Genomic DNA, 14,361 nt, shown 5'->3' with positions numbered 1-14,361 from the left:
GCAACTAGGCAGCAGCAGAGACAAACAAACCAAAAAACCCCACGAAAACCAGTACAGTACTGTGTTAAACATAAACTACTTTAAAAAAAAAAAAGGCAGCATTTTTCTTCTGCATAGTAAAGTTTCAAAGCTGTATTAAGTCAATGTTCGGTTGTAAACTTTTTGTTCAGAATTACGAACATTTCCCAAGGTGTTTGTACTCTGAGGTCCTACTGTATCTTTTTTCAGGAAGTTTCCTTGTATTATCAATTACAGAATACAATATTTAGTGGCTGTAGGCTTGGAACCTACCTTGATGTTTACTGAGAAAATCCAGTTTGGTTAAATTACAAGGTGTTGCATTCCAGGCAGGCAGCACAGCAGCTTTAAATGGGTTAATGAGAAAAGCTCACTTATTTCCGTAGGCAGTTTCCAGTTACAGTACCACTTTTTTATTCCTTCTTCTTCTTTTTCTTCCAAGCATGCCTGAAGTCTTGAATCATAACAGATCCCTTGAGTGTTTTTGAGCAGAATGTTTTTAAATCATGATTTAAAAACAATCTATTTTTTAAAACAATTTAAATTTTATTTACGTTAGTTCTTTACTTCCCATTTTATAGTCTTTAATTGCTAAAGTAAATGTTTTATGCTTCTTCAATTAATTTTCTAGTTAGTAGAACTTCAGATTTACATAGATTTTTTTTTTTACTAAGAAATTTCACACTTAGAATGCTCATTTAAGCTGAAAAAAGACCAGTCCAGAGTCTCATTAACATTATTCTGTGAGAACAACACAAACTCACACCCTAAATTGATAAGCAAGTAGCCCTTCTGACCAACACTACCTTCCTGTCTATTGAACCTCCCCAAGTCAAGAAAGCTGAAATGCTTGTGTTCCTACATCATTTAGAAAAAGATGCCTTGGACTTGGGAAAATTCTTGCTCTGCCACAGACTTCTTTGACCTTGGGCAAGTCATTTTGCGTCTTTGTGCCTTAGAATCCCTTTCAATAATAATCCCTGCCTCTGAATGTTAAATACATTAAAAAAGATTGAGGTGCTTGGATACTATGATAATGGGACCATATAAGTTTATATATAGGTAGATAAGGAACTTAGGTACTTCGAAAACTTAGTTAAGGTATTGAAATATATGTAACTTTTCATTGTTAACAATGCAGTAGTATTATTTTGAAGTGACAGATTTTTATGCTCTGGGAATTTTTTAATAGAAATGCAGTTTGAGCCCCGGATGCTGCAAACACAAATGCAGCTGGTTAACTTTAAGCACATGGAACAGGAGTACTTGTGACACCTTAGAGACTAACAAATTTATTAGAGCATAAGCCTTCGTGGGCTACAGCCCACTTCATCGGATGCATAGAATGGAACATATAGTAAGAAATATATATACATACAGATAAGTTGGAAGTTGCCATACAAACTGAGAGAGGCTAATTAGTTAAGATGAGCTGTTATCAGCAGGAGAAAAAACCTTTTGTAGTGATAATCAAGATGGCCCATTTAGACAGTTGACAAGAAGGTGTGAGGATACTTAACTTTAGGGAAATAGATTCAATATATGTAATGACCCAGCCACTCCTAGTCTCTGTTGAAACCCAAGTTAATGGTATCTAGTTTGCATATTAATTCAAGCTCAGCAGTTTCTCGTTGGGGTCTGTTTTTGAAGCTTTTCTGTAACAAAATTAAGCACATGAGTAGTCTCATTATTGGCAGTGTATTCATGAGAGTAAAGTTTTGTATACCTTCCATAAAAGTTTTTCGGATTTGTTGTCTTCCTCCCCGCCCCCCTTTTCTTTTTCTTTTAATCTATGGTACCCAGGTATGCCCTGGTCACCAGGGTTCAAGCCATGTGCTTCTTGTTTCAGGCCTCTGCTACAGAGCGATCCACAAAATAGCTATTCGAAGGGCTGGGGGAAAGTACATGTGAAGGACTGGTGCTGGATTTGTGGGGAGTTCAAGCCTAGGATAAAGAAGGATAGGGAAGCTAGGCTGAAATTCCTGCTGATGGAGGTGGTGCTTAGGCTACTGTCAGTTAACTCGTCTGACACGGTACTGAGTGCTGCAGTGTCAATGAGAAGCGCTCCTCCAGCTTTAGCAGAATCTCAGCATCGTTTTCCCTCACCCTTATCAAGGAAGAAATACAAAGCTTCTTCAGAGGCACCAACCAGGGAAAGGTCTCCACTCTCTAAGGATTTGTCTACACTGCCACTGTTGTTGGTCAGGGTTGTGGGGAAAAAAGCACCGACAAAAGTGCTGGTGTGGACAGAGCTATGTGGACATAGCTAATGCTGTTTGTTGGGGTGGTTTAATTATGCTGGCAGGAGAGCTCTCTCCTGCCGGCAAATAGTGGCTACATGGGAGACCTTACAATGGCATAGCTGCGTAGCGGTATAGCTGTGCTGCTAGAAGGTCCTTAGAATAGACATAGCCTAAGTCTCAGAAATGGTCAGGCAGGAGTCAAGTAGAGTGCACCTGAAACCTAAACATTCCTCCAGTGTCTATGTTGCAACAGTCCACTCTGGCTCCACAAGGGGCACCGTCGGCTTTTTCAGCACCACAACAAGATACTGTCTTTGTGCCAACCACCCTGGAGCAAGAAACCTGCTCTGCCTCTCGGTGCTGGTGTCTCCTTCCTTCCAGGAGTCTGGTCCTTTGGCGCTGCTGCCGCTTCTGCCAGCAGCTCAGCCTCTGGTACTGCAGTTGCCTGCTTCCAGGACAGATTGCGCCTCGAAACTATCCAAAGGGAAGCCTGCTATGAGGCATCGCTCCCTCCATCACCAGTCTCTTGGCATTGGTTCCCAACACCAACTGGATCTAGCCCGCCATGGTCTAGGAAAAGGGAACTCATTGTCAGACTAGGAGATGGGATCTTAGTATTGCAGCCCCAAAGTAGGACCTGCCAGTCTGCACAAATTCTCTCTTCCCACCTACCACCTTGACCCTTCAATGGAACCTGCCATGGGAATGTGGCTGGGACAGTTGTGGCCAAGATCCGTATCAGTGACCATTTTGGAACCTCTGGGGGCTTCCCCCAGCTTCAGATCTTTCCCACAGCATGCATACTCAGCGTCCTCACCTAGAAAGGATGAGTCTGCACACAGGGTGGCCCAGTTCCCAGAGTCCAGCACTGGGCCTGGTAGAGAGAATCAAGAGGAGATTCCAGACCTGGAGCAACAGCTGATTCTGCCTCCTCCAGTCTTGGCTTCCTCTTCATCCTCTCCAGACAAGGCCATTTTGTCCAGCAGGACTTCACCTCCTCCTGATGATTTCAGAGTTTTTATCAGGAGTTAAAATTTGAGAGTAGGTGTAGACTTAGGTGTACAGACCAAAGAGGTCAGCGAATAGTCACATCTCCTGGTTTACATGCTGTCATCAGTGGGCCCTTCCATTGTAGCTCTGCCAATGAATGAGGTGATACTAGAGCCAATAAAGGCTTTATTTATGGCAGACTCCATTTTCCTTTCTTCCCACCTCTAAAAGGGCAGAAAGAAAGTATTGTGTACTCTCCCAAGGGTTTGACTACCTTTAAACTTATTCACCTCCGGGCTTATTAGTTGTCACAGCGACTAATGAAAGAGAGTGATGGAGGCACCTGCCTGTGGGTCCCCCCCCCCCCCCCCCCAATCAAAAGATATGAAGAGACTACGCATATTTGGCAGAAAGATTTATTCTGCAAGAGTTTTGAAGCAGCATATTGCTAACCAGTAGTTTCTTTTGGGACAATACAATCTTAATTTTTGGGGTTCCATGGAAAAATTTGAAGAAGCTGCTTCCAGAGAATACTAGGCAGGTCTTCTCTTGCGTGATCAGTGAGGGAAGACCAGTTACAAGAATGTCACTGTGTGTGGGGCTGAACACTGTAGACCTGGCAGCTAGAACCATGACCTCCACAGTGACCATGCAGAGATCATCCTGGCTCCAGTATTCAGTCTTTCCTATGAAGCCTGGAGTACTATTCAGGATTTGGCATTCAATTATCTTTCTTTATTCTTGGACCAGACGAACAGTGAGTTCCATGGACTTAGGAACTCTAGAGCCACTCTGAAGTCCTTAGGTCTGTACACACCTGCCCCAATCAAGAAGCACTATTGGCTGCAGAGCAGATGCCAGTATTTTGCTCCTCCTTGTCAGCAGGGCCTATCAAAAAGAGGTCTGGGGTTATAGGCATAGGCCTCCCCCTCCTGCTGCTTTAGCTCCGACTCCAGCCCCATCAAAACACCTGGGAACTGCAAATCAGGCATTTTGATGCGACAGTTGAGGTTGACATATCAGTCTCCAGACCCAAACCCCCTCACTGTTGCAAACCGTTTGTCCCACTTCCGCAGTTCTTGGTCCCAGATTACTTAGAACCAGTGGGTCTTGAGCACTGTGGAAGTGGGATGTATGCTCCAGTTTACTTATACCCCTCCCTCCCTGTCTGTTATCAGGGACCACTCAAACTCCTTATTCTAGAAGTTCAATCACTCTTTCACTTAGGAATCATAGAGGAGCTTCCATGTGACCTCAGAGGGAAGGAGCTTTATTCCCAATATTTCCTAATCCCAAAAGTGAAAAGAGGTCTCAGACCAATTTTAGACCTGCATTATCTCAACAGATGCTTAAAAAGGATTAAGTTTTGCATGGTCACCCAAGCTTCAGATATCCTTTCCCTTGAACCTGGGGACTGGTATGCCGCCCTCAAGTTAAGATGCATACTTCCATGTGGCAATCAGTCAAGATCACAGGAAGTATGTCCAATTTCTGGTAATGATTTTGATTTACCAGTTCACTGTGCTGCCTTTCGGCCTGTCAGCAGCTCCCAGGGTCTTTACAAAGGTTATGGCAATAGTAGCTGTATTCCTCTTAAGATGGAGAGTGCTGGTTTACCCCTGCCTAGACAACTGTCTTGTCAAAGGCCAGTCCAAACCGCAAATGCAGAGCAGTGTTATCCTGGTCCAGAGAAAGTTCAGTGCTCTAGGACTGTTAATCAACACAGAAAAATTTCCCCTCTCTCCGTTCCAGAAGATAGAGTTCATAGGGGCTGTACAGGATGCATCTCAATCCAGGGCCTTTCTTCTGCAGTACAGGTTCTAGGCAATTTGATTAATTCTTTTTTGAGTGCTTGCTCATGTCTGTTTTACATTAGGTTTAGGGTGTGCATGCCACGTGCACCATTGCCTGAGATTTTTCCTTCAGTGGTATCTGTCGGGCCGGCTTTAGCACCCTCCAGTGCTGTGTGTTCATGTGCCAGTGTAAGGGGCGCTGCCAGCCATGCACCCTCTCAGTTCCTTGTAATTACCTGGGGCAGTTGCTGGAACGACCCCTCTTGCTTCAGGAAGGCACCTTCTCAGTGCTTTTTTTTGGGGGGGTGGGATTGTTTCATAATTTGTTAGTTTAGCTACTGGTACTGTTCATCATTCCCAGTGCCGAGGAAGAAGCACAAAAAGCAGCACGCTGACAGTGGGCACTCACCAGTGCAGAAGAAGGATAAGCATGGGGAAGGCAGCGGAGTGCAACCCATGTCAGGCCACTCCTCCACACTGAATCCTACGATGGCACCATCAACTCTGCCAAGAGCGCTGAGTCCGGAGTGGGATTCTCTAACACTCAGAAGCCACTGTGGCACCAGCGGTCTGATGGTTCCATTGACCCTGGAGGCCTTTGCGCTGGCCAGGGATTTACTTTCTCTTCTGGTTCCCCCCCCCCAACTCTGATGGAACAGCCAGTGGCTCCAGTGTCCATGAGCAGGAAGGAGAATGGTGCTAAGAGCTCCTTCCCAGGACCTTCTGGGGCAAGCAGACCATGATACTGTTGTTGCAGCCTTCTCTGGTCCACTGCTGGTCCCCGGCCTCCCGGCACTGAATGGAGAGTGATACTGCTCCAACATGGTCACTGAGGGAGGACTCTTAATATGAGTCCAAAGGGGAACTATACGTTCAGCCTAAGGACCACCACCAGTACCCAACCTATGAACTGTTGGACCTTGGTGCGGGTCCCCTGCCGGCACCAGGCCAATGGGTCAATGGCCACTGGAACCCCATGGGTTTTCCACCAGTACCATGTCTTCCCTCCCATTGATCATATTTGGTGGTTTCCTAGATGCAGGCTACCGCCCCTTCCTGCTCAGCACCAGACACCGACTCCGGTACCAACCCCAATACTGATGTTCAGGATGTGGCTTCCGTGGATGTTATTGAGGCTGAGGAAGAGGAAGGAGCCCCTTCTCCAGTGCAAGCCACCTCCTCCTCCCCAGATGAGGCCATCTCTGGACAAAGTACCTCCGTTCTGTAGGATGACTTCAGGGTCCATCAGGATGTTTTGCAGCGGGTAGCAACTCACCTGGAACTAGAGATTGAGGCTCTTAAGGAATCATCCAACAGCATTATTGACATTCTGGCTGCAGTAGATCTTGCAAGACCATGGCCAGTTGTCATCCAAACCTTGTCTTCCTTAACCTAATTGTGTGGATGTTACATGGTTTGAAACCAGAGGAGCAGGCCTGTTCGGACCAAGTTAAACATGTCTTGCTAGGTAGCAGGAAGCCATCCACTAGGAATATCTACCTGTCCAAATGGAAGCGCTTCTCGATATGGTGTCACATTGAGGCCTTCCTCTGACCCAGTCTTCCCTTCAGGCTATTTTGCTCCATTGAAAAATAGTTGCTGTTAGTTCAGTAGTAGTTCAGATGGTTGTTCCATCTGAATCAACGAGGTCTGGCCCATGCCTCTATAAAGTGTACTTGGATGCAATCTCAGCCTTCCACCTGCCTGTGAACAGCAAGTCTGTACAGTTCTCTCACAAGATGACAGTCCAGTTTCTCAAAGGCCTGGAGAGACACTATCCTCAGATCCGTGAGCCTATCCCTCCATGGGACTTTAACCTGCTTTTGTCAAGGCTCACGGGCCCTCCCTTTGAACTGCTAGTGTCGTGCCCTCTACTTCTCTCCTGGAAAGTCGCCTTCCTGGTAGCAATCATCTCAGCTAGAAGGGTTTCTGAAATCGGGGCCTTAACATCAAAACCACCATACACAGTATTCTTCAAGGACAAGGTCCAACTGTGCCCCCACCCAACTTTTCTGCAAAAGGTGTTTTCACAATTCTGTAGCAACCAGACTATTTTCTTGCTGTCTGCTTCCTGAAGCCTCACAAGAACTCTGAGGAGTGGTGACTGTACTCACTGGAGGTTAGGCGTGACCTTGCCTTCTATATTGAGTGGACTAAACCCTTTTGCAAATTAACGCAACTCTTTGTAGCAGTAGCAGAAAGGATGAAAGGGCTTCCAGTATCAGCCCAGAGGATCTCGTCCTGGATAATCTCCTGTATTCAGGATTGCTTCAAGCAGGTGAACGTCACACCTCTGGCTATTCTAATCACTGACTCCGTGAGATCTCATGCCTCTTCAGAGGCTTTCCTTGCACAAGTCCCAATCCAAGACATCGCCGGGCATCAAATTGGTCTTTGGTGCATACCTTAGCATCCCACTGCGCCATCACCCAACAAACTCGAGATGACACCAGGTTCAGAAGAGCAGTGTTGCAGTCAGCATGTCTGTGAACTCCGAGCCCAGCTCCTAAGGTACTGCTTGTGAGTCACCTAACATGGAATGGACATGAGCAAGTACTCGAAGAAGAAAAAACAGTTACTAACCTTCCGTAACTGTTGTTCTTTGAGATGTGTTGCTCATGTCCATTCCCCAATACTCCCTCCTATCCCTCTGTCAGAGTTGACCGGCAGTAAGGAACTGAGAGGGTGAGTGGCTGGCAATGCCCCTTATACAGGTGCATGAGTGCACATCGCCAGAGGGTGCTAGAGCCGGCCCAATGAGTACCATGGAGGGAAAAATCTCCGGCAATGGTGCACGAAGCATGCAGCATGCACACACCTAACCTAACGTGGGATGGACGTGAACAACACATCTTGAAGAGCAACAGTTTAGGAAGGTTAATAACCGTTTTTTTTATAGATCTAAAGGCTTGCCCAGTCACAACAGCAGGAAACTGTTTGAGGCTTCTGGGTCACATGGCTTCTTGCACCTATATGGTTCAATGTGCCAGAAAGCAACTCGGAACTCTGTGGGGCTGGCAGATATCAGTCTACTTACCAAGCCTCCATCAGTTAGACTTGGTGGTAAGAGTATCCACCCATGCCCTTACCTTCCTAGATTGGTGGACAGATCCAGCCAACGTATCTGTAGATGTTCTCTTTGCCTGCCTACAGCCAACTCTCATGCTGGTGACAGCGTCCACCTGGGTTCTCTACAAACACAGGGTCTATGGTCCTTTACACATCAATGTCAGAGAGCTGAAAGTTGTCAGACTGATGTGCCAGGTATTTCTATTGCAGATCAGGGAAGCAGCCTTTTAGTCCTTACAAACAACCTCAACAAGCAGGAGGGAGCTAGCTCTTTGCCACTCTGTCAAGAAATGACTTTATTCTGGGAGCTCTGTATTGCCATCTTAGTAGATCTAGAAGCATCTTAGCTGCCAGATGTACAGAATGACCTAGCAGATAAATATGAGTCACCATGACTGGTCTCTTTGCCCAAATGTGACCAGGTACATCTTCTGGCTCTGGGGGTTTCCCCAAGTGGACCTATTTGCAACAAAAGCCAACAGAAAGTGTCAGCAGTTCTGCTCCCTTAAGGATCACAACCCAGGTTCCATAAGATGCCTTTTTAATGACATGGTCAGGCAGGCTTCTCTATGCTTTTTGACCAGTCCCACTCATTCACAGGATATTGTCAAAAATAAGACAGGACCAGGCCAGAGTCATACCTATAGTGCCAGCATGGGCCCGTCAGCACTGGTTCTCCACTCTTGTGTGAAATTTGTCATCTCAAATTTCACTGCCACTAAACTGACCTAATCTCCAGGATCACGGTTACCCACTCCACCCAAACATACAATCACTTAACTGAATGGATCCTCCTGGCTAGACACTAGAGAGCAGACTTGCTCAAAAGATGTTCAGGAGGTCCACATTCTACAAGAGCTACTCACCTTGCTAAATGGAGGCATTTCTCTACCTTGTTTCACCAGAACGGGGTATCACTGACCAGTGCTTCACTTCAACATATTCTGGACTACTACTTATTCTTGAGACTCAAAGGTTTGGTGGTTAGTTCCATCAAAGTATATGTGGCTGCTATTTCAGTGTTCCATCCTAAAGTGGACAATCACTCTATTTTCTCCAGTGACATGTCCATAAGACTTTTAAAGGGCTTAGTCAAATTATACCCGCAAGTACAAGACCCCGTTCCCCCGTGGGATCTAAACTTAGTGTAGTCAAGACTTAAGGGTCCCCCATTTGAACCATTCACTACCTGTTTGCTGCTGCATCTGTCAATGAAGGTGTCATTTTTGGTAGTCATTACCTTGGCCAAAAGAGTAGGAGAGCTGAGGGCAGTAATGTAGGGACCTCCATATACAATCTTCTTTAAGGAGAAATTTACCTACCTCCTCATCCAAAGTTTGTCCCAAAGATAGTTTCCTCTTTCCTCATCAAACAGCCAATTTATATGCCTGTATTCTACTCAAAACCATTGTACAAGCAGGGAAGAAGAGTGCTTGCATACCTTGGGTGTTGAAAAGCCTTGGTGTTTTGCCTGGTCAGAACCAGACACTTTCATAAATCCTCCCAGCTGTTCGTAGTAGTAGCAAACAGAGTAAGAGGTCCATCGGTCTTCACCCAGAGAATTTTTTCCTGGATTGCATACTTCATATTAGCATGCTATGACTTGGTTAATGTCATTGCATTCATAAAGTCACAGCTCATTCGACAAGGTCACAGTCAGCCTCAGCAGCCTTTCTGCCACAAGGCCCAACTGCAGACATTTGTAGAAAGGCAACGTGAACCTTGGTCCACACATTTGCCTTCTGCAATGCTGGGGCTCAAGATTCCAGAGATGATGCTACAGTGGGGCAAATTGTTCTCCAATATTTATTGAAATATACTCCGATCCCACTTCCTGTCTTACAGCTTGTGAATCACAAAGAGTGGAATACACATGTGCAATCACTTGAAGAAAAAATGGTTACTAACCTGTTCCATAACTGTTGTTCTTCGAGATGTGTTGAACGTGTCCATTCCACAACCTGGTCTTCTACCTCTCTTTATTGAAGGAAGAGAAGAAAGAAGGAATGGAGGAGGACTGGGGTGGCTCTGCCCTTTATACCTGTATGCAAAGGCATGCAGCAGAGCTTCGCCCAATGGGTGCTGCTGAAGGAAAATCTTTCTGACGGCTGTGCACAGGGCTCACTGAAACCAAGAGCAGAATGAACACGTGCAATACATTTTGAAGAACAACAGTTTCAGAACAGATTAGTATTGCTTTTTGGTGAGGAGGGGAGAGAATCAGGTTCTTGTTTTGTTTCTGAAACTCTGTAAAATTGAGTAAACTTTTTGTATGAAACAAAGTAAGAGTAAAATCTTTAGATGTCTAGTATCTTTGAAATAAGAATGTTTTTAGTTTTCAACCAAGGAACTGTTTGCATCTCTCTCACATGAGTTGTTTGGTTGGATCTTAGGTTAGCACAAGCTAATTTAAGAGTTGTCTTTTTTCACTTTTAAATGTCAATAAGTTGATCAAGTGTAGTAATATAGGACATTGTGAATCTTGTGAACTGAATCAGTAGACCTTTAGCACACAATTATCTGTAATTGTTGCATTTCAGAGGGCTGGGTGTGGAGGAAAATATGAATGAGAAATGACATTAAAGTTATATAATGCTGTGTTGCTTTCATGAACGTGATGAAGTCGATTTGCTTTAAAATGTTCTAAATGCAACTTTTTACACTTACTTTCTTGGAGTACCTGCATTAACTACTTACAATACTGTATAGCACATATGTATTGGGAGAGGCTATTTAGCAGTTTCACTAAACAATATTTTATTTTAATTCCTTGCTATCCTTTTATTTTATTTTATATTTTAAGGGTCAAGATGGACAGCACAGAAGAACCTCAGAAAAAAGTCTTTAAGGCCCGAAAAACAATGAGAGTAAGCGATCGGCAACAACTTGAGGCTGTCTATAAGGTCAAAGAGGAGCTATTGAAGACCACTGAAATTAAACTGTTAAATGGCAAACATGAAAATGGAGATTCTGATCTAAATTCCCCTTTAAGCAACACAGACTGCATGGAGGACAAAAAGGAGTTTAATGGTTTAGTGGATATATGTCTTGACCCTGAAGAAGGGAGAACTGAAAGTGAGGAAATCTCTGATGTCAAAAGTCCTGCTGTCAGGGCAGAGAACAAAGATGGTGACCTAGATTGCAAACCTGAAACATTGTCTCCAGAGAATGTTATCTCTGAACAAGAGCAGAAGGATCTTATCATTGCTTCAGTCTCTGAGGGTGGAAATCAGGTACTTGATAACAAAAAAGATGATGACCTTCACGAAGAACACAGAATAAAACATAGTTTGGACCAAAGAGAGACAGAGAGCCCATCTGAGGGTGAAAGCAAAGTAAGCTGTGATGTTAATGACTCTTCAGAAGAGAAAGCAGAAACAAATGAATTAGCTGTTAGTTCTGATCTACCTGTTGAAGAAGAAAAAAGTGCTGAAGAAGAGGTTGTTGATGAAGATACTGTTGGAGAAGAGGCTATATCTAGCAGTATGGAAACTGACCAGGAACCAAAGGATGAAGGAGACCAATCTGCAGATCTTCCAGAAACCACCATTGAAAAGTCAGTAGAAGAACCAAGCGAGAACATCTTGGAAAACACAGACTCTATGGAGACGGATGAAATAATTCCAATTTTGGAAAAGCTGGCCCCAGCTGAAGATGAACTATGTTGTTTTTCTAAAACTTCCCTGCTTCCAGTGGATGACACAAGCCCAGATTTGGAAGATAAAATGGAGAACTCTTTGGGTTCACCATCCAAACACGAAATCAGTGAAAGTTTGCCCAAAGAAGCTTTCTTAGTACTCTCTGATGAAGAGGAGCCATGTGGTGAGAAAGAGGAGGATGCTGAAGTGGTACTACCAAACAAGACAAGTCTTCCAGGTTAGACACTGTTTTTGTTGTTGTTGTGGTCCAAATATGAGATTTTCATTCACCTATTTGATAAAATAGATTGATGTCTTGGTATACTGGTTAATGACATGGACAGAATTTCAGCTTTCAGTTGTATATTTTGGGAGATTTTTCAGTTTATTCCATATTTGTAAGAACTTATTTGAATTAAGTCTTTTAAGAGAGCATCAAATTCAGAACAATTTTTGTTGTGATAATTCATGGGGTAAGGCCATTGTTAATAAAGTAATGAGCTTTGCAGAAGAAAAATGATGAACTTTGCCAATTTTGAGATTCTTCTTAAAATACGAATAGCTGATTTAAGCAGAGCAATTAAATGAGCAGCCATAAGAAGAACAAGTTGAAAGTACTAATAAATGTCTTGACTAGGTTCAAGCTCTGCTTAGGTACAGTGGAAAGGTTTGGGTGGAATGTTAGGCAGCCTTGCATGGCCCTGGCAGAAGTTAAAGGTGCAAGGGTCATGCTTTAATTAATACCATTGATGTAAGGCCTGGCTTCAGTGCTCCCCTTTCTTACAACATGCACGATATACCCCTTCCCTCGCATTACAGTGGGGAGGAGTTCCGGAAGGAGGCAGTGGAGCTGACACAGTCACCTCCACCTGCTGTACCCCAGTTAGGGATTCTCCAGGGACAATTTGATTGCCTCAGGTTTATTTTGTCATGCTTAATTTATCGTACAAATATTGAAATACAGCAGAAATAATTTTTTTAAAATATATGCATCGTTCTACTGCTGCTCCTCCACTTGCATGCCCAAAATGGACAACAAAGGTATAAACTGAAAAACTGAGATTACCCCAGCACAGGTAATTGAAAAATTTAACAGCACTCCAAAGCCGGAATGATCTCTCTCAAAAATGATGGTGGGTTGAGATTTAAACCTTTAGTTACAGTGCTTAAGATGAAGTTTTGTTGCTGTTTTTAAAAAAAAAAAAAAAAACACTCCAGAGATGCATAATTAAAGATGGATCTAAGTTGGAGGAAAATATACGTAATATATGGGATTGATAGAACTAGGTTTTTGGGAATATGGTTTGCAGCTCTGCCTTTCTTGTTAAAGTGGATGTTACAAATATTAGAGACAATGCAGTGACTGAGAACCCCAAAAATATAGGAACTAGAAAATCCTGGCTAATGAAAACAATTAGAGAGACAGTGAACCAAAGTTATTTCTACTTGAGATCAATGGGGCATTGCCAGAAATGACTTCAGTGAATAAGGAACCATATACCACTTTTAGAAGATGATAGGCTAGAGACCCTACCAGGCTAGTCATAATTTACTATTTCTGTAGTACCTAAAACAGTATGAGATGTTCCAGAGATGTAGGAAAACAGGTGGTTGTCTCAAATAAGTTGCAGTCTAAATGGAAAACTTACTGATCAGAGCTGGAAGGCAACCAAAAACTATTATATTGTCAAATAAAAGAACAAAAGAGCACACATTTAAGGGAATTAAGGGCCAAAAATGTAAGCCATTTAAGTAAATATCTTTACAAAGACTGTAGTTAACAATTGGAGTAAACTACCCTGTGTGGAGATAATCTGATTACAAATAAAAAAGTTTTTGATAAAAGCATAACATTACTGCTATTGTCCTAGAGCAGTAAATAGCACAACATTTAACAAAGCATAGGCATGAAGGACGATGCAAGGGGATGTGGAAGGTGTTAACAGCTTACTAATCTTACAATATGCAACATATGGCAGCATTGAAGGGGAGCTCAGTTTTCTGGAGTTTGGGAAACACTGAAATAATTAGAATAAAGAGTGTTAAAAAATATGTTGGATATTTGAAGGAAAGAAGAAAATAACTAAACATGCTAAGGCAACAGGCAGTATTGGCATGTTGTTAATATCCTGGTCTTTTCCTCTTCTAGAATGCATATACTCCTATTTTACTTATTCTTCTCAGGTCTCATGTATCTTGAGAATGCTTGTGGTCTATAATATTTTATGGATTAGCACATTTTGTGCTGTCTAGAAGACTCTGGAAAAGCTGTTCAAAGCAGTGTTCACAGAAAGGAAGGGATACGTGTAATCATATAATATTTAAACATTAGTTAGTTTCATTCTTCTAAAATAATGGAGGATTTAGCTCTCATTGACCATCTATCTTGAGAAATAGCTGACTTTCTAAAGTTTCCACTTTGCCAGTATGCATCAATATGTTTAAAACTGTGAGCTGCCCAAGGCAGAGACTTGCCATTTTTATCTGTCTGTAAGCTGCCATGTGCACCTGTGGTGTTATATAAATAATTCATGGGAAACTTCAGTGTCAACATACCTGTGCCAAGGCTCTGTTATGGGTTAGCCATTAATTGTCACTCATGTGAAGCTC

General features: G+C 43.2%; 1 protein-coding gene across 14 annotated transcripts in view; it reads left to right on the top strand.

Moving 5' to 3' along the window:
• The window catches only part of LOC102940459 (activating transcription factor 7 interacting protein), a 169,757-nt gene that overhangs the window by 63,747 nt on the left and 91,649 nt on the right, over positions 1-14,361 (top strand). For all 14 annotated transcript variants that reach the window (XM_043544660.1, XM_027826477.3, XM_043544644.1 and 11 more), the window contains one exon: positions 10,917-11,989. In XM_043544660.1, the coding sequence (XP_043400595.1) occupies positions 10,924-11,989 (1,066 nt within the window). In that variant the 5' untranslated portion in view covers positions 10,917-10,923. Of the gene's footprint in view, positions 1-10,916; positions 11,990-14,361 lie in introns of those variants that run through there.

This window comes from Chelonia mydas, chromosome 1, assembly GCF_015237465.2.
Source record: "Chelonia mydas isolate rCheMyd1 chromosome 1, rCheMyd1.pri.v2, whole genome shotgun sequence".
In the NCBI taxonomy this organism is placed as follows: Eukaryota; Metazoa; Chordata; order Testudines; family Cheloniidae; genus Chelonia; species Chelonia mydas.
This window is presented reverse-complemented; position numbering and strand designations above follow the sequence as displayed.